This window comes from Rattus norvegicus, chromosome 3 (genome assembly GCF_021556685.1).
Source record: "Rattus norvegicus strain SHRSP/BbbUtx chromosome 3, alternate assembly SHRSP_T2T, whole genome shotgun sequence".
NCBI classification, from domain to species: domain Eukaryota; kingdom Metazoa; phylum Chordata; class Mammalia; order Rodentia; family Muridae; genus Rattus; species Rattus norvegicus.
The window spans coordinates 21,782,582-21,802,727 of record NC_141536.1 but is presented as its reverse complement, the minus strand read 5'-3'; the positions used below and the strand labels follow the sequence as shown (position 1 = coordinate 21,802,727).

Below are 20,146 nucleotides of genomic sequence, written 5' to 3'. Positions count from 1 at the left end.
GTGCAATAGTGAGCGCTTGGAGCGAGAGCTGGCTGATTAAGGGACAGAGCATTATTATTTGTGCTTGCTGCATTGCTCGGCTGGTTACCAGACGGATGTCAACAGCATTCTATCCGCCTTCCTTGTTATGCTCCACCTTAGCTTATCCCCACCCTACTACTCCATGCAGACAGCATAGGAAATCAGCAGTAAAACCCCTTTTCTCTCTCAACAACTTAAGTAGCCAGCAAGTACTATTATAAGGAGTGGTCTTCACCCCCAGGCACACTACTTCCTACGAGATTCATCATCAAGCAAGTGGCACAGAAGTGCCTGGCACCTCCTAGGGCCAGGCCTTAGGATGAGATGCCATTATGGTTTCTCATGAGAGAGCATACGGCAGCCTCTCCCAGGTAGCACAGAAGAACTTGACAGGATTGGGGCAGATGGTACAGCCCTAGGAAAACCCCTGTGCTTGGAATTCAAAAGCCCTGGCTCTTTCTTACTATGCTACTTCAGGAGAGTCATACAGAAGTGTGTGGTTCATCTCACAGTTATCAGGAAAATGCCTGTGAAAGGGCCTTTCTTTATGTTAGGAGCAGTCAGTGGCTGCTCTGAACCTTCATTCCCACACAGGAACAAAGGAGATTTTGACTAATACACTTTTTTTAATTGGGAGGATGAGGCTATATATATAGTGCTAAAAGTACCCAGCATTCAACATGTAGTAGAATGGCTGGTAAGGGTTTTAGAGTGGATACTCAAAAAGAATTTGTTTGTTAATCAGTCTGGGACAGTAGTAATAAAGTCATAAAGGCCGTTGGATTAGAACAGTGAGGAACTTGAATTAGCCATCACAGCTTACAGCCGCTCATATAGCAAACTGAGAGTCTCCTTGCTTTGTCAGCATGTCTGGGCCTCTTTACCTAAACATTCTCTATCCCCAGGGTCCCCAAAGTATAAAGTGTGGCCAGATTTGGTCCTGACTGCTAGAGCCAAGCTTCCTAAACTATTTGTCACATCCCTGCATGAGGCTGTGTAACTGAATGTGAGGGCATTACTAAAAGATTTTTAAACCTTCAACAGGTAGACATTATTTCAAAATCAAACTCCCTGTGTATCCTTTGTGTCTCCCTGTGAGCGCTGTACTCTGGCGGCCCATGAGCATGTTGCTCAGAGCGTCCCTCATGCCTAGCTTCTAAACGCTCGTTTGATAACACATTGATAGCACACGCCCTCATACATAAGTATTGCCAGAGATACCTTGGCTTAGATCCCACGCTACTATAGTTTTTGCTCTTCGAGAAACAAGATGGCTTAGTTATAGGAAACGAAGACTGAGTATCCTCCTAATCATTCTTCATTGTTTTAAGTGTCAAATTAGATGTTTTTAGATTATGCAAAGTTTTATTTTAGCCAGGTATGGTAGAACATGTCTTGAAACCTTAGCATTTAGAGGACAGAGTCAGAAGAACTGAGAGTTTGAAGGCCATCTTCACCACACACCGAGATCAAAGCCAGCCTGGGCTATATGAGACCTTTCTTTTCTTTTTTTTTTTTTTAAGTTTGCTGTTTGAGTTTCTAACTTGAAATTAATTTTGAAAAAAATGTTAAATTCATTTGACTTGGAATTAGGGCATAATTTTTAACAATTTATGAAATAACCCTAAATATACTTCTGCCACTTCATACCTAAACCATTGATGGCTATAAGATCAAGATATCAAGTAAGCCAGATGTGTTAGAACATTCATTTAATCCCCAAACTCAGGAGGCAGAGATGAGCAAGACTGAATTTGAGGCCATCCTGTTTTATGTAGTAAGTTCTAGACCAGCCAGGGTCTAGAAACTTGGTCTCCAAAAAAAAAAAAAAAAAAAGGCATTAACTCTGAAAACTTTGGTTCATGTCCTGCAGTGTCATCTACACAGAAGCAATTTAATTCTTCATAAAAATAGCAAGCATGTCTATCTCATTTATTCAACATGGATTTTTTATCTTTAACAAATGGTAAGATTACATGCCAAAGAATTGCCTTAAGTTTATTAGGACTAGAGAAAAGCACTTTCTAGGGTAAAGTACTTATAGCATGAGGACCTCTAGTTCAGTTATCTGTACTCGTGAGAAAACCCGGGAATGTCTGTAGCCACAGCACTGAGTGAGAGCAGAGACAGGCAAGTCCCTAGAGTTTGCTGGCCAGCTAGTCTAGCCAAATTAGTGAGATTTGGACTTCAATTAGAGACTAGTATCCCTAAAAAATAAGGTGGAGAACAATAGTAAAATGCACAGTGTCAACCTTGGGCTCCTTATGTATCCCTTACACACACACCTTACACACACACACACATACACACACACCTTACACACACAGCACCACATACACCAATACATAAAAAGAATAGAAATAAGATGAATTCCACTATGGTTTATTATTAGTATTATTAGATTTGTATACCTGTTTTATTACCTGTGTATCTGGAGTCCTGTAAGAATTCATCAGGCAAGAAGTCATGTGTAAATAGTTCAAGAAGCCTGTCTGTTCTGCATGAGCCAACTATCCTGGATACTAGAAGAGCCTTGGGAAGCTAGTCCAGGTTCCAGGTTCTCGTCCCACCAGTAGCTAGATGTATTTTGGTGGGCCAATCCCCTCTCAGCTGTTGAACTTGAGTTTCTCGGCTGTATGTAGCTAGTGATTGTTTCACCCAGCTCTTAGGGTTGCGAATGCACAGAAGGTGCCCAGCACAAAGCCTCTTGTGGTATAAAGTCTCAGCAAGTGTTTCCTTCTACCCTGGGCTGAAGTCAGGAATGCCAGAAGATGTTTTTATTGTATATAATCTCAGCCTTGCTAGAAACAGGGAATTAGACAAACATAATTGGAAGCGTTTTCCACATTGTGGCTGAGGCTCTCAGAGAGTCACCATGGCAGCTGTCATTGATACTGCAGACTTCATCTCCACAAAAGCTGTGTCTTAATATTGTCACATCCCTCCTCTTTCTACCCCAGAGCTCCTTCAGCTCTTGTTAGCATAACCAGGCAAACATTTTGCAGAGGAAGCCCTAAAAGCTTACAAGGGTCAAATGACTCCCAGAATCTCACAGCTGTATGTGGTAGAGTTGCATTCGAACCTGGTTTTACTTGACTGTCTGACCTTGGAAACAGCAATTTACATAATCTATACTGGCTGCTATACAAAGCGTGGATTTCCCCGTGGGCTCCCTCTCCCGCAAGTGGAGCTTCTTTCCTATCATAGATAACATCTGTGTGGCCTTCCAGGCCTTTGCTTGTATCCAAGGTAAAAACCTGTATCTGTTCTCCAGATTTAGTGATGAAGGGATGGAGGTGATTGAACGACTTATCTACCTGTATCACAAGTTCCATCAGCTAAAGGTCAGCAATGAGGAGTATGCATGCATGAAAGCAATTAACTTCCTGAATCAAGGTGAGTCGGTGGGAGGGCAAGAGCAGTGGTTTGTATTATGTATTTATTTTTGCCAGTAAGCTTTGCCCTTCTGTATCACATACACAACTCCCAATCCCCCCACCCCCACTTCCCACCCCTAGGACTGTCACAGAATCTGTCACACCATGTGACCATCAGTCTTGGAAGGCCTACATTTCCCCTAGTCATGGCCCTGCTACTCTACAGTGCAAGGCATTCTTAGTTTTGGTTTTGTGTGTGTGTGTGTGGTTTTTTTTTTTTTTTAAATCTAAATGCCACAATCTCTATAACTCACAGAGGAAGGAAGAGGATTCACTTTGTTTAGTCAGTTTTAATGCATTTAAACACAGACACCAAGGACAGAACATGCGTCATTTAAAATATGTACAAGTTTACTAGCAACTGAAGAGCAGGGTGACTGATGAGGCTGCTGGAGATAAGGCTGGTTGACAGGCTGACCATGGCTCTCATGTCGCAGGGAAGAGTGGTGGCACACAGACCTCCGTGTGCACATGAAGCCCGCTCTTCCATCAGAGGAGTCCAATGATTTATAGGCATATTGCCAACAAGTGGCATGTGAGAGTTACTGGTAACTGGCTTGTGAGAGAAAATTGGTGTTCTTTTATAAAAAGTAGCATACAAATGCCCCACTCCCAGAGTGGACCTGAGAGATTTTGTTCCTGTAGCTTTAAAAGTGCTCTGTTTTCCAATCTGGGGACTTTTCATCGGTCCTTCCTTTCTACCACTATTCCCCACTCAACCTTGCAGTGCTGTATAAACCTACTGCTCCTGTCTGTATTCCATCAAGCATTTATCAGGCAACCTACATGCCTTCTCCAGCCAAGCCCTATACCATGTGGTAAGGATATTGCAGAGGTTGGGGGAAGGAGAAAGATAAAACCCAGGCCAACCCTCAGGTCCCTGAAAAATCCACATCCCAGTAACACTCAACACATTAATTGTACTATAAATGGGATAAGATTGGTAGAACTTCTTAGAGGAGGAAAAATGTTTGTAGACCCCAAAGATTTGGTATACTTTACATGCAGAATGCTTTATTCATTTCCTGTACTTTAGACGTGTGTGTGTACATCAAGACAGAATAGTAAGAACACAGGGGCATTGGAGATGATACGTGTCAGGCTCCAGACAACCTCTGCTTCAAAGATGCTCAGAAGGGTTATGGGTAAGGAGGTAGTCACTTGTTCACACTTGCTGGTGCCTGTCTTGTGCCACCATACCCTTTATTAAGATCTTAGCACTCTAGGGTACTGGCAAAGGGCTGTCTTTTACATATTTTTCCTTTTCTATCTTTATTTTCCCTTATCTGGATCTTAGTTTCTCCACATTAGAAAAAGAAAAATCTTTGTTATGACCGTATTTAACAATGTCTCATTTTTTACAAATCTGATTTCCACCCCCTCATTCCTTAGCTGATTTTTTTGTTTTTATTTTTTTCAGATATCAGGGGTCTGAGCAGTGCCTCACAGCTGGAACAACTGAACAAGCGGTATTGGTACATTTGTCAGGATTTCACTGAATATAAATATACACATCAGCCAAACCGCTTTCCTGATCTGATGATGTGCTTGCCAGAGATCCGATACATCGCAGGTAATGTTCTGGGTCCAGGCTTCCATCCTCCCTTGCTTCTCCAAGCTTGTGAAGGGATTGAGAAGAGCAGTGCTCATGGGATGCTCACTCTAGGCTGTCACCAACTGTAGACAGTTACTACCCTTGCCCTCAGAAACGTTCTGTTGTAAAAGGAAGTCAGTGTCTCATTTTAGGAAAGAGAAACTGGCATTTCCCAGGCTCCTGGGCTATGCAGGTAATGTGGATGAGGAAAAGCAAGCTGTGTCCAGTCTGTCCTGAATTTTTTTTTTTTGAAATAATTTTATTCAAACAACCTTTTTTAAGATTTATTTTATGTATGTGAGTACACCGTCACTCTCTTCAGACACACCTGAAGAAGGCATCAGATCCCATTATAGATGGTTGTGAGCCACCATGTGGTTGCTGGGAATTGAACTCAGGACCTCTGGAAGAGCAGACAGTGCTCCTAACTTCTGAACCATCTCTCCAGCCCCGAACTGTACACTTGTAGATAATGAGTTTTATATGGGAATTATATGACAACTTTTAAAGACTTTATTTCATAGGATTGCACAAACTCTTTCCAGGGCTGCATACAGTGGTGCCTTTAAGCTTTCGTGTGTTGCATGTTGTGTTGGTGGCCTTGCTCCCTCTGCTGAGCTGACAGTGATAGGTCTGTTTCAGTGCATAACCTTGGCTCCTTGTTGTTGCTTTATGACATTTAATGAGGACTCTTGGTTTTGTTGTCCAGCACTCACTGGAAAAATGTTTATACTGGGTTTGTTTGTTTGTTTGATTGTTTGTATTTTCCAGTAAAATTTAGCAGCACAACTTTTAAAGGAAAACATGTCTGACAGGTTTTTTTCTTCTCTATTTCTTGAGCCACAGAGCAGTCTAGCAGATGTAGTCTGGACCTGGCAGTATTTTCAATCACCCGGAAAGCTTTTGAAACACAACAGTGTTTAGTAGGTGGCATCTGCAGACATTCTGACTTAACTGGTATGGGGTGCAGGCCCAGCCCCAGCATTTAGTGCCCTCAGGGTGAGGCTGAGGTGCAGGCAGGGAGAACTGCAGCCTGGGTACTTTGATGGCTGTGTTTGTGGACTGACAGCTCTGAGAAGTTTGTCAGTGAAAAAAAGCCTATCAAACTTTTTTTTTTTTTTTCCGGAGCTGGGGACCGAACCCAGGGCCTTGCGCTTGCTAGGCAAGCGCTCTACCACTGAGCTAAATTCCCAACCCTCCTGTCAAACTTTTTATCTCCAGACTTTTCAAATGTATTGGGCCCTGTAGTTCTTCCCCTTGCTTCCCTAGTACTTTTATTAATCACTTACTCTGTTTTGAAGAGTAATGTTTTATAGAATGCTAGAGAGTTGGTAGGAAGCAAGTTTCCTGCAGTCTTTTAGCTGTGAAAAGCTCAGTAGGACCCCCTCTCCATTTCAGCTGTAAAATGCGAGTGGGGTATGGGGGTAAAAGGCAATTACAGACAGGAACATTGAGTCTGAATGAGACACTGCATTAAACTGACTGGCACAGAGCAAGTGCAGCAGACAGGAGAGTGAGTGCAGACACCTGACATTGTCACACCCTTGTGGCCTTTTCAGCACTTCTGATACTTGCCTCATCCTGTACCAAGGCAGTCCAGCAGCCCGAGTGGAGACTAGACAGGTTTTCCTTCCCTACTGGCCGCTGCTAACTCCTGTCTCTTCCCTTCACCTAGGCAAGATGGTGAATGTGCCCCTGGAGCAGCTGCCCCTCCTCTTTAAGGTGGTGCTGCACTCCTGCAAGACAAGCACAGTGAAGGAGTGACCTGTGCCCTGCACCTCCTTGGGCCACCCGCGGTGCCTTGGGTAGGCAGGACAGGCTCCAGAGGAAAGGGCCAGAGACCAGATGGAGACTGTGGAGCAGCTTCCTCCATCGCAAGGAGACTTGTTTGTTTGTCTGTTTTTAACCTCATTTTTCTATATATTTATTTCACGACAGAGTTGAATGTATGGCCTTCAACATGATGCACATGCTTTTGTGTGAATGCAGCAGATGCATTTCCTTGCAGTTTACAGAATGTGAAGATGTTTAATGTTACCGTGTTGTCATTGTTTAGAGATAGGGGTTTTTTTGTATTTTGAGGGAGAGGGTGGGATGGACTAGGTGACTATTTCCATAATGTTGACAAAGACAACTACCTCAGTGGAAATGGGTGTATGACCATCCCTACCTTTTCCACACTTTCTCAGCAGATATACACTTGTCTGTTAGAGAGCACACTGCCTTTTTTATAGCCACAGACTTCTGAGTAAAAGAATACACCAAAGGAGCCAAGTGGTATAGGGAGATTGACTAATGGCCAGTGGGATGTCTGAGAGGCCATTTTGATTTTAATCCTCAACATTTGATGAGGATTTACCATCATCTGGTCCCACAGGCTGGAAGGACAGAAAGTCTGCCCGACCTTCTGCTGCACCCCTCCCCCACACGCTGTTGGCTGTGGCTGCTGCTGTCATGTTTTCATCAGGTAGAGCCCTGACAGTCAGTCAGTCTGTAGGGCTTGCCTCCCAGCGCCCTTATGGCTCATAGCTGCCTGGTTTCCTGACCCAGGTCTACCAGGCCTACCTCCTTCAGACTCCGTCCCTCCCTCTTATGAATTTGACTTCCTGTCAGTCCTTTAGAAAGGCAGCAGGAAAATGCCATGTTCTGAATTCTGATGACATTTCTGATTTGTTCTTCTTTAAATTGTTTCCCTTAAAAGGTAAGGGGTGGCGAAGGCCAGGCTGCTGAGAGAGTAAAGACTCCTTTGGAAGTCCATGTTCTCACCCCACCTTATCCCCACAACCAAATCCAAAACTGCCATTTTTTAACAGTAGAAAGGGCCAGAAACTTTGCTCCTAAATTTTGTTGTAAAGTTCTCCCATTATTTCCAAAATGAGATGCATTTGCCAGGCTCTAGAACAGAAAGCCAAGACCCAGAGAAGCCCAGCTATTCCTCCCAAGTATTATCAGTGGTCTGGCCTACCACAGTTTGCAGGGATGGAGCCAGAAGCACCTAGAAGGGAAAGGGGCTTTAAACTACCTCATGTTTCTAAGGGCTTGACTGCTGCTTCTGCAGATGTAGCCTGAACCCCCTGTGCTTTACTGCCTACCCCATCTAGTTCTAGGAAGAGTTCTTGCCCTCCAGACTTTGGCCAGGACCAACTAGGTTTGTCTTAGAGTTATTTCAGCTGCTTTCCCCTTTGCCTGTACCAGGCTGTCCTACCACCAGTACCCCAGACAGATGCTCCACTGGCTTGTATCCCTTGATGGGGCCTGCCTCACCCACATTATCTCTTTAGCCTGCTTTGTCAGGAACTGTTTACGCTTCCCCAGTGGAGCCTATTAACTTACCCAGGAGGCCACCGCATCCTGTGCCTCCTAGGTAGTCTCCACTTGTCAGGTTTTCTCTCTAGTGAAATATTACGGGTACCAGCAAAGTGACAATATGTCCTTTGATGTCCAAAGTTCAAAGCATTATTTCTTCTCATCCTTATTCCCCAGGAGAGAGAGAGAGAGAGAGAGAGAGAGAGAGAGAGAGAGAGAGAGAGAGAGAGAGAGAGAGAGAGAGAGAGAGATGTGTTCCTCAAGATTCCAGATAGAATGTTTTTCACATGTTTATGGGAAGATATATGTATTGGTGTGTCTGTCTGTTTCTGAGCTCACAATCTTTTCTTGTTTGCCTGAATTTTTATATTTAACCAACCAGATCACGTTATTTGGCTCCGGGTCAGATTCTCAGCTGCTTTCCTCAAGCTAGAAATCAGAGACACAGATCAGAGACAGTGCCTGTGTGCACACAGCAGCTTTCTTTGCTTAGACCTCCATTTGTCAAATTGTTAGTTTTTTAAATTGCTTTTCAAATTAGCATTTTACCTGTTGTGTTGGATGTCAAAGCTCTGATGAGACAAGAACATATCTCTCCAATAATGTAGTATTAAACAGAGCAAGTTGTTAATTTGTAGAGTGGGGGAAAGGTTCTGCAAGTTGCCATTGTACAAATCCATTTTTACAAATGTTTGCAGCAGATTCCACAGAACAAAGAGCCCATTCATTGCCAAGAGCCCTGCAGAATCTCTGAGCCAAGTGGCTGTGTGTTCCGAGCTGGAGCCTGACCTGTGGACCGCCTTTAATGTCTTCTGCACCCAGGCCTTTTATGACATGGGCTTCTTTTAAACAGGGTAAAGTAAATGTGATGCATTGCAAACTCAGGTATTATGAGGAGAAGGTAGGAGTGTAGCTAGCAGCGTGGAGACATTAGGTCAGCCACTAGATGTATTTGTGATTTTGGTTTGAAGGACACAGAGAAAGGTTGGAGGAGGAGGTTTGGTATGCTTGTTTTTTGCCTTTTTTCCTTATAATGTTTGGTTAACAGGCAGCCTTTTAGCTAGTGGAAGAAGGAAAAACTTGTGCATGTTATATCTCATTCCTCTCTCTCCTGACCCCTCTGACCCAGGCCACTGAAAGTACTCACTTTGAATGAGAATTTTTCTACCATAAAAATAATAAAGCCCCCAAAGCCATGTGGAAAAGGAGAACCCACCTCCTTGCACTATGCCGAAACATACAGGTTTCCCCTTCCTTTTCTTATGTTTACTTTCTTGACCCAAGACTGAAGTGGAGTCTTGGAGCTTTGTAATTCCTGTTCTCTGCTCCTTTTATAGACCATCTGTGTCCTCTGCAAGGTTTGCTAGTCTCACCCTTAGTTTGGAGAAATTCCCTACACCTCATCTCAAAGCACTCTACCTGGCTTCGGACACCCAGTGCCCAGGGCCAACCTACAAGTGAAGGAGGCAGGCCTCTAGGGTAGAGGGAAGTAGGCAGGAACCTCCCTGTCCTGATCTTAGAACAGTGGAAGTGTAGGAGAACACCCACACATCTCTGGCTTTAGAATACTGGGGTTTTTTTGTTTGTTTGTTTTTTAATTGCAGTTGTTTTAAGAAATTCATCCTTTTGGACCAGCCGTTCCACTAAACTTGGTTCTTTTTCTTTACTGCTTTTTTTAAACTTGAAAAAAGAAAGAAAAAAGAAAGAAAGAAAAGAAAGCCCACTGACTCCCCCACCTTGGTCTGTGGGAATGCCCGCACCCTCTGCCGTCCATCCTCCTCCCTTCTCCTCATGCAGTGTCTGTGAAGTAGAGTCTTATCTGTTTCTTAGGATGAAAAACGGCAATCAACCCACCAGGTGCTGGAAACTGGTCAGCCTTGAAGCAGGCATTTCTGGGACCACAGCTCAGGGATGTGTATTTAATTACAGGGTCCCCAGAAAGCCCTCTCTTGGCTGCCACAAGTAGCATCTTTCCTGGACTTGAGAGTCAGGCCCTGACAACCTCCTCAGAGTGAGCAGCCCCAGGCTGAACTGAAAGCAAGTTTGCCTTGCCTATTGGTCTGGGCTTCCTCAACACTTTTGACCGTCCTACACATTAGTCTTTCTGGTGCTCGCTCATGAGAAGCCTAGACCCTCTGCCCAGGACAAACCCTTTTCTTATCCGGCAGTCCTAAATACACCTTGCTTTGGGTGTCAGCTGCAGGCTCAAGTGAAAGATGTGGGAAAGGCTAGGGCCTGCTCCAAACCCAAGAAAACTGTGCTACTGGTGGAAGCTAGTCTTCTAAACCCTGAAGCCAGCCCTGCCAGCCAGAGGGTTCTCTTGCTCTTTGCTGACCTTTTTCTTAGCCGAAATATAATAGATGATAATGTTTTTTATCAAGTTTCCATGGGGGGGAAAAAGACTACCTCTTGAGTGACATCCTGGTTGATTCCTCTCTTGAGGAGTCCTGTGGGAAAAGACTGCTGTAGCTCCCGTGCTGTTTACATGTTTCTGTCGGGAACAAAACCCTGGACTGTTGTGTTTTTGTCTGTGCTGCCATCCCAGGCCTGTGATAGGAGCTTGTGGCTGTATTGTAATGTCTGGGCAGTGTCTGGGGAGTCCTTTCCACCTGCCCAGCTAGGGACAGGCCATGGCTGCTAGACGAGGCCTGTACCCCCCTTCCTATGCTCCATAGCTTGGATTTCAGGGACTCTGATGGCAAGTGAGTGCGTCGTGAACCTACCTCAGGCTACCTCCCAGTCCTCCCACAGTTCTGTGTAGGAATCGAATGAATGGATGTCTCTGAGCCCTTGTTCCCAAAGGGCCGGCCAAGGGCTGCCTGCCAGCCTGGCTCCATCAACCCTGCATGACCAAATGATAGTTGGCGGGCTCTGCAGGCTGCTCAGGCCCTCTGCTACCTCCCACACTTGCCTGCTGGCAAGAAGTGGGCCCTGTTCTGTGAATTGACTACCTGTGGAAATGTGACCAATTAGTATGAAATGCATGTTTAGCAAGTGTTAGGTACTGTATTTGAACCAATAAATGTGAATCCTCTGCACATGCCATCTGTCTGTGAAGCTTATCTGGGGCTCGGGGGAGGGAGGGCCTGCTGTCCTGAGGCATGAACTCCTGCTCATAGCCAACACCACCCCCATCGCTGTTGCTGAGGGCTTGGCAGAAAATGGTCGGCTCCTGAACCTCAGGAACCAGCGAGTGCCTGCAGCCTGCCAGGCACTGTGCTGATTTTCTAAACCCAGACCACCATAAGTTTTGAGGACTATTGCCTCTTTTTGTAAATGAAGAAACCAAAGTTGAGAATGGTGAAAAGGCTTGCACAAGGTTCCCAGCCAAAAAAAGGCACAACTAGCAGATACCCTGGTCAGAGATACACAGACCTTAGAAGTACTGTGAGGAGAGTATTGGGACTTGGGATGGATATGGGTAGCAAGGAGGGGCTTCCCTGATGAGAAAGTGTCCAAGCTGAGAACTATCCACGAGGGCACTTTCTAAAATCCTATGAAACAAAAGAACATGAGGAAGGAACTGGGTTTGGGGACACCATGGGGGCCTGGAGCAGTGCTGGAAGGAGTTCGGAGTTTGTCTCAGCTGTGTCAGGGACAGCAGTGTGCCAGGCAGGGGTAGCCTGCCTTACCTGCTCGGTAAGAGGTCTAGCGGAAAACTATTAAGGTTCTCTATAACCTCTGTAGGATGTGAACAAATAGTGACTAAAAAGCCAAGGGACATGGAAGAGGCAACACAGGAAGTGTCTTGAACCCAGATCCACCCAGCTGCAAAACCCAGCCATCTTGTCCTGCTCACACACTCAGGCAGGGTGAGGGCTGTGAAGACAGAGGGAGGGTCCTCGATGGCAAGATAAAGGCCGGAAGAGTCTCATCAGTCTATTAAATTGTCCTGCATGAAACAGGAGCACCCAGCTGCCTTCTGTGCTCCATGCCCAGCACAAGGTACCAAAGAGCCCTTGAGGCTTGAAAGAGGTGATTTGAAACAAAGGGCCCACAGCAGCAGGAGGTAATAGGCTGTCTTCACAGCCTCACAAGAGGGAGCAGACAGAAACAGGCACAAGAAGAGAGTACCCCGGCTGCCTAGCGACAGTCACACCCTATAGCCACCTGCATCATGCCCTGTCATCCCTTTTGCTCGGAAGCAGACAGGCTGAGGGAAGTTTAACCACTTGCCTGAAATGACACATGAGCAAGCTGGAGAATTAACTTTTGAATTCAGGTCTATCTGATTCCAAAGTTACAACAGCTTCCTCCCTGTTCTTTCAGCAGCAGTTCTGTGCACAAATGGAGTTTGTAACAAAGCTGAGGAACAAACGGCCTTTGGTTGAACCTTTCGCTATTCGAAAACAAGCCAACCAATTAATCCCGTAAAGTATATCTAAGGCTCAACCAAGTCAGGCTGAAAAGTAATGATGTCCCAAGACCCCAACCTATATGATTTCTCTGAACAGAGTCACTCATGAAGGCTTTGTCAAAAAAGAAAGTTTTGTGAAGTGTGTGCCAGAAACTGAGGAATTACCACACTATCCCCAAATTCCCAAACCTCCTTTGCATATAGCCAAGGCTGTGGGAAGTCCTACCTGAAGAAATACCCCAGTTGGCCCAGCCAGGATGCACCAAAACTACCTGTTTGTCGGATTTACTTTTGTCTTCTGTAAAAGTCCTGTTGAGTCAGCATTCCATGGGGTAAAAATTAGGGGAGTGCTCTCCCAAATATCAAAGTTGCTTCTTAAGTAATGGTGAGCTTTGAGCTTCCTGGGGTGTGTCGTGACAGTCTAGGGAGAAAGAATGGAGGATTATAGCTTATCGGAAACCCCAGGTTCTGTTTCAGCACTAAAGTAGTAAGTGATATACACATAGCGTGGGCTGCTGTACCATGAGGTCACTTCCCAGAGCAACCCAGTGAAGTGTGTGCTGTAATGATCCCATTTTACAGAAAAGAAACCTAAAGCCCCAGACAATAAATAATTTGTATAAGGAGACCTAACAGGGAGCACTCAGGAAGGCATAAAAATAAATGTTGAGTGACTATTGGAAGTATCTATGTTCTCTGAGCTCCTCACCAGGCTGGAGAAGAACAAAGATATCTCTGTGTAGCCCGCAGTGAAATCTAGTGCTCCAGGTTCCAACAGCAGAGCCAGAAACATCCAGAAATGATGAGGCTGCTGGAATTGGATGATCTGGCTGCAGGAAGTCCTTTCCAACCTGTGCGCCAGTAGGAACATCAACAAGGGGCCTCAGTGCATCTCCTCCACGGTAGAGTTTGACATTGACCCAGATAGATGCCTCCCCGGTCCCCCCTGGCCCACCGGCATCAGTAGAGGATGGTACCTGTAACTCGGGAGTTTAGGAATGGCAATGGCTCTAACAGGCCTCACTGAAGTCCAGCCATACATGAAGGCTGTGTGCTGAAGCTGCAGCCCCTCCACCCCATCAGCAGAGACCAAACAAAGCCCAGAGCCTCCTCTCTGCCCGTCCTGGCCTTGGCCTGATGGCCCATCAGGAGTTTGGGTGCAATGACAATTAGCCTGCCAGCTCCTGTGGCAAAAGTGCCCAACTGCCAGACCCAGGGTTCCTGGAGACTTTGTTCCCTTGGCAACAAGTCTCACCATGGAGACCACAGCCCCATCCTTGCCCTCCTTGCAAGCTCCCTCTCCACAAGCCTTCCCTGCTCTACATCCAGTCCTTAGAGCAGGTAGGTAGAGCAGAGTGCCGTACGGAACAACAGGAGTCTGGTTCTGTGCATCTACTTTATGACTGGCAAAGCGCTGTGCCATGCCGCTGTCTCAGTTTGGTTGAGAGCCAGGCAGGCACCAGACCAAAGTCTCAAAGCAGATCAATGCAAGAGCTGAAACTTGCATCCAAAGCATCAGGTCTGGGATCCATAGGGGGGTGGGGGGTTAGTCCCTGTGGCCTCAGGCCTCAGTCTGATTTGAACTAGATAGCTGGGTAGACCCTCGCACAAACCCACAGCTCCTACTAGCAGAACAAACCATGGTTGCAACACTTTGAGGTCCAGGCTGGGTCCAGCATCAGTGGCAGAGGTGTGCTATTTTAAGCCAGAACTGGAGAGCCCCATGTGGGCACAGGGAAGGTGGGCCTTCGTCAGCTTCCCAGGAAGTCACCATGGCCTCCCTCCTTCCCTCCCACCCCCAGCAGTTTTCTGAGGCAGTCACTTCCCTACAAACAGGAAGGAGGTCCTTAGGCTAAGACCTCCAGTTCCAGTTTCCTCCTCTTCCCCATGCCCCGCCCCCAAGCCTCCTTCACTACATGGAAAAGCCCACAAAATCCTGCTTCATGTATCTACTGGGGATGGCTTCCTAGATGGGTGAGGGGAGCCTAAATGTTCCAGTTACTCCACTGTTCCCAGGACAGGCTTCTCCTTTCCTAGGCCCTTTGGTCCTCTCACCAGTCTGACTTTTCATGTACTTTCCCACTGAGGTTGGTCATTAAGTCAGAAGAGCAGAGATGTCTCTGAGATTTGGACTAATTCAGGGACCCTGGAAAAAAAAAGCAAAGAAAAATATATTAGAATATTGAAAGTAACAAAAACAAATTGGGGCACTCCAAGAGAAAGATAGGGAATAAACAGATTCATCAAGATAGAGAATCAGAGAAAGCCAAGGTACTGCAGTGGGCTTGGGCCCAGTGGCAGCTCTGACTACCTCCCAAGCTCAGGCCCAGTCTCAGAGCTGTGGGGGGCCCACTGGCTGCAGAACTGGAGAGGAATGTGGGGAGCAAGGCTGGGTCACCTCTTGAGGGCCAAGAGTGTGCGCTTTGAGATAAGCTGCCCCAGGAAGGGGCCACAGCTGTGCTGCACGCTCCAGGAGCATGGCAGAGAGGCCCAGGCCCAAGGCTGGAAGTTCAGCCCTGCCAGACACCCAGCACCTGCCTCTGCCTGGAGGGGCTCTACCGGGCTTCATTCTAGAAGGCTCTGAGTCCCTCTGACCCTGCCTTCCTTGGAAGTCATGTAGCTTCTAAGTGCATCTGTTGGAACAGCACCAGCCACCAAGAGGCACTCACCTGGCAGCTCCAGGTCTGGCTGCAGTCTTGGCTCAGGTTTGGAGGGTGGGAAGGGGATGAACAACACTAAGGGTTCTTGCAGAGCGGTAATGCTGGCAGGTTGGGATGCAGAGAGATATTGAGGCAGGCAGTTCAGAATGAACCCCAAATTGTCCCCCATGTGATTATTCTGTTCTCTCTCTCTCTCTTCCTCTCTCTCTCTCTCTCTATCTCTATCTCTATCTCCCCCCCTCCGTGTGTATGTGTGCGTGTGTGTGTCTACACACACTTCCTCCACACCTCCACTGTTGGAGCAGGGGTGCAGTGATGTATATATCTACAGTCGCCAGTCCCCAGACACTCCCTCCATAAGTTTCTGGCTCTCAGTCTTGAGAGGTAGCCACTGGAAGTGCTTGGTCTCTCCCACCCCTCTCCAGGTGGTCCAGCCTGTTGAGCCACTGGAGGAGGAAAAGCCAGCAGGTCTAATGAAGCCCCCCCCACTCCCCACCACCCTCCTCATGATGCAGCTGAGGCTCCCGCTGGCCACGGCCTTGACCCAGCACTATGGACTTCTCTGACATTGGCATCGGATCTGAACATCTGGCAGCAGGCTGATAAGGGGTGCAGCGGAAACAGCCTCTGCTGCTGCCAGCAGGCCCGCCCCCTACACTGCCCAGAGCAGGGTCTCCACAGCTAGTTCCTTCTGTCTCCAGCTCCCTGGGCCCCTTGGCCTTTAGTTCATTTTCTGCCTCCATCTCTCTATATCTCTCCCCCCTCCCTTCCTCTCTCTCCTTCCTGCACAATTCTTTCTCTATCCCTCTTGAAGTTCTCTCATTCTTCCCCTCCACCATCTATGGGTCTTCTTTACCATTAGCAGGTCTCTGTCCCTCTCCTCCTCTCTCCCTAGCTTCTTTTTCTAGCTGTTTCTCCCCACTGTCCCCAAGTCACAACTGTCCCGCCCCCTCCCCTTCCTCTCAGTGTCTAGATCTCTGCTTCTTTTGTCTTTTTTTTTTTTTTCTACCTCCAGGAAACAAGCCTGGCACTTTGGGAAAATCCCTCCTCAGGAGTGAGCTTTGTTTGCCTTGAGGAGGCAGTGCTGAATCAGGGCTGTGACTGCCTCCTTGCAATAGGTCCCCTAGCTGGACGCCCAGCATTGGAGTTGAGCTCACACAGGAACGTGGGCTGCTCAGGACACAGTGGATAGAGTGTAGGCTATGCCTCAGCTCTCTGCTTTCCCACTGCTAAGACTTTAGAGAGATATCTCCTGACATTGCTCACAGCAGGTGAGACAAAGATACTCTACCTACCCCATTCCCAGGATGGTAGCAAGGGTTTGAGACTAAACCTAGTTATGTTATGATTCACAGGGACATAGTGCTTACTCCCATGCTCACAACCTCAGCTCCTTCCTGCTCTGTCTAATCAATGGTGGAGCACTCCTGTGAGTTGAGACCAATGAGTCCAGATAGGGGGTAGCCCCGAAGAAGTGGGTATATCATCTCCAAGGTTGGCTAGAAAAAGGAGCATCTTGCCTAAGCGTTACTGACACCTAACACCTAGAGGAGACAACACAAGAAGCATCAGAGTCTAAGCCCTTCAGACATGCATTCAAACAGTGTTGAGGGCCCAGAGATAAATAAAGAATTCCCCCTAGCTGAGGTGACCACCACCTCTCATACAGCCCTTTTATAAAGGGAGAACACGAGATGTAAACAGGCCACAGAGACAGAAATGGGCCAAGTTGGAATGGAACCCAGTCTCTGCCAGCAACTCTCAAATCTCAAGGACTTATGAGGACACCACAGCTAAGCTGGCTGGTTATTTCCAAAGCACCACGGTACTGAAAGATCCCATTTAACCTTTTTAAAAAGTCAGGTGCTGCCAGGCAGTGGTGGTACACACCTGCAATCCTAGTACTGAGAAGGCAGAGGCATGTAGATCATTGTATGTTCCAGGAAAGTCTGGTCTACACAGTAAGACCTGGTCTTAAAAATAATAAATATGGGGGAGGGGGGCAGTAAGGGGGCTGTATGGGGGAAATACTTGTATTGGTGGGGAAGAGGAAGAGAGCTTATGGACAGGAAACTGGGAAGGGGAATAACATTTGAAATGTAAGTAAAGAAATATATCTAATAAAAAATTTAAAATAATAATAATAAATATATAAAAATAATATTTTTTTTAAAAAAAGAAGGCAGCCTTGGCATTTCTGAAGCCCGAGGTTTGAACCTCAGTAACACCACACACACACACACACACACACACACACACACCACACACCAGGAGATATTGAACTTACTTCATGAATTCTCCTACCAAAAGGGGTGCAAAGAATCAGGATTTTGTGGAACTGTATGCAACAGGGTAAAATGGCACTTTCTCCCCTATTTCTTTACTAGACTCAGAGGATGAAGCGCATGCATCCCAAAGTGAGAACGTGCACATGGCAGTCAGAGAATAGTCAGGCATGGCAACTTGTTTGTAGTGGATTTTTTTTTTTTCGGAGCTGGGGACCAAACCCAGAGCCTTGCGCTTGCTAGGCAAGCGCTCTACCACTGAGCTAAATCCCCAACCCCAGGCATGGCAACTTGTATCTGCAGTTCCAGCACTCGGGGCTGATGCAGGAGAATCGCTGGCAGTTGGAGGCTAGCCTGGACTACAGAGTGGTAGCTTATCTCGAACAAAAATTAAATCAGACTCAGAAAAACAAAATGTTTAAATGAAACAAAAATAATGAAAAGAAATGAAATGGGGAACTGGGAAATAATAAAAACAAAACAAAAGGGGGTCTGGCTAAGTCCTAGCTCTGTACAAGAAGAATATGACTTTCTAGATTAAAGAGGCATGGCTGAAGCCAGAGAGTTGAGGAAAGTTGCACGTAATGGTATAGACAGAATTCAAATGAGTACATTGAACTTACTCAAATGTTATGTTGGACAGTCGTCAGATCACTGTTGAACTCACTATTGTTTTATTTTTTATTAAAGCTCCCCTCCTACATCTTACATAACCCCTCCTCAACCTCCCCTTCTTCTCCAAGAAGGGGGACCTCCCTCCCCTGTACCCACTCAGCCTGGCCCATCAAGTCACTGCAGGACTGGGTACATCCTCTCCCACTGAGGCCATATAAGGCAGTCCAGTTAGGGGAACAGTATCCACTGACCGGCAACAGAGTCAGGGACAGCTGCAATTCCAGTTGTTGGGGGACCCCATTAAGGGCCAGCTGCACATTTGCTACATATGTTGGGGAGGCCTAGGTCCAGCCAATGCTTGTTCTTTGGTTGGTGGTTCAGTCTTTGAGAGCTCCAGGGGTCCAGGTTACTTGACTCTGTTGGTCTTCCTATGGAGTTCCTATCCACTTCAGGGCCCTCAATCCTTCCCCCACTACAAGACTTCCTGGGCTCCCTCCAATGTTTGACTGTAGGTCTCTGTGTCATTTTCAGCCAGATGCTGGGTGGAACCTCTTAAGGGATGGTTATGCTAGGTGCCTGTCTGCAAGCATAGCAGAGTATCGTTAATAGGAACTCAGTATTTTTTTTTTAATTTGAAGCAGGCCACAGTGGCTCTTGCTTATGATCCCAGCCCTCACAAGGGAGTAGCTGGAAAGTTAGAGACCAGCCTAAGCTACATAATGAGACACTGTCTCAAACCTAAACAACAGAAACCTAAGTGGTAACATGAGGAGAAGACACTCTGAACTCAAATCTAAATTGGCTCACTTATCCAGAAAAGGCTCTATCATTCAGAGCTACATAAATGAGAAGCTTTGCTTGACTTGCCTGTCTTTCCAAGTGAAGTGGGAGTTCTCAACAGGGTCCCTACTTGGTGGCCTCAGGCCCCTGAACCGTGCCTCAGAACAAATGGTTGCAAAGTCTCTCATGACAGAGGCTCCCAGGTCCTCAGCATGGTGTCCCCTAGTGCCTAGAACTGTGCTTGGCTCACAGAGTTCACAGTCTATAGGAGATGTAGACGGAATGAACAGATGGGTTACTCCAGAGGTGTGGGATGGAGGGCCATGAAGGGCTCAGCGATCAGGATCCAATCCGTCTAGGCCAGTTCAGGAACTGGCTAAGCAGGGATGCCTGGCCTTCTAGGAAAATAAAAAACAAAAACAAACAAACAAACAAACAAAAACTCCTTCCCTACCTGGGTCTACCCACATAGTCCTACCTGAAGTCCCTGTAGCCACACCCTTAGCCCAGCAGTGTTGGCACAGCCTCGGTTTCCCCAAGGAAATGGAGACCATCTCTACAGCTCCCAATGTACAGTAATATTCAGAGAAGCCACCAAAAAGGGCCCAAGAACCCCACCTGATGGAGACACTAGCCATTCTGACTCCTCACTCAGGTCTGGGACAAGCTGGACCACGCAGCCCAGGCCAGAACCCAGGGAGGAAGCCATTCAAGGGGAGAAACTCCCAGCCTGGTGAGGGAGCAGCCCATAAATCAGGTCCCACTCCCACCCAGTCACTAACAAGCCGCTGCCTATCTGCCTACATGGGGTCCCTGCCTCAGGCTCCCACAGCAGCAGCCTGCACAACCAGCTGGCCCAGGCCTCCCCAGTGCCTTGGCCTCTGCCCCCACCCAGGGCCCCCATAAAGATAGGAATATTTTTTTTCTTTTAGAAGAGTGAAAAAAGATATAGACCCAAATGAAGAGAAACACCAATAAAGGAGGAGAAAGGCCTGCAGAGTCACGTGGGGGCAGAGACCAATTGGGCCTCCGGTGGCCCCCCCCCACCCATGAGGGGAGGAGGAGAGGACGATCGGACAGGGCCAGTTTGC

At 46.9% G+C, this 20,146-nt stretch overlaps 1 protein-coding gene across 3 annotated transcripts in view; it reads left to right on the top strand.

Moving 5' to 3' along the window:
* Window positions 1–11,401, top strand: part of Nr6a1 (nuclear receptor subfamily 6, group A, member 1) — a 187,980-nt gene extending 176,579 nt beyond the window's left edge. For 2 of the 3 annotated variants that reach the window (XM_087653001.1, XM_087653000.1), the window contains exons 9-11: window positions 3,296–3,417; window positions 4,879–5,031; window positions 6,728–11,401. In XM_087653001.1, the coding sequence (XP_087509127.1) occupies window positions 3,296–3,417; window positions 4,879–5,031; window positions 6,728–6,816 (364 nt within the window). In that variant the 3' untranslated portion in view covers window positions 6,817–11,401. 3 annotated transcript variants of the gene reach the window in all.
* Window positions 11,402–20,146: the final 8,745 nt, after the last annotated feature.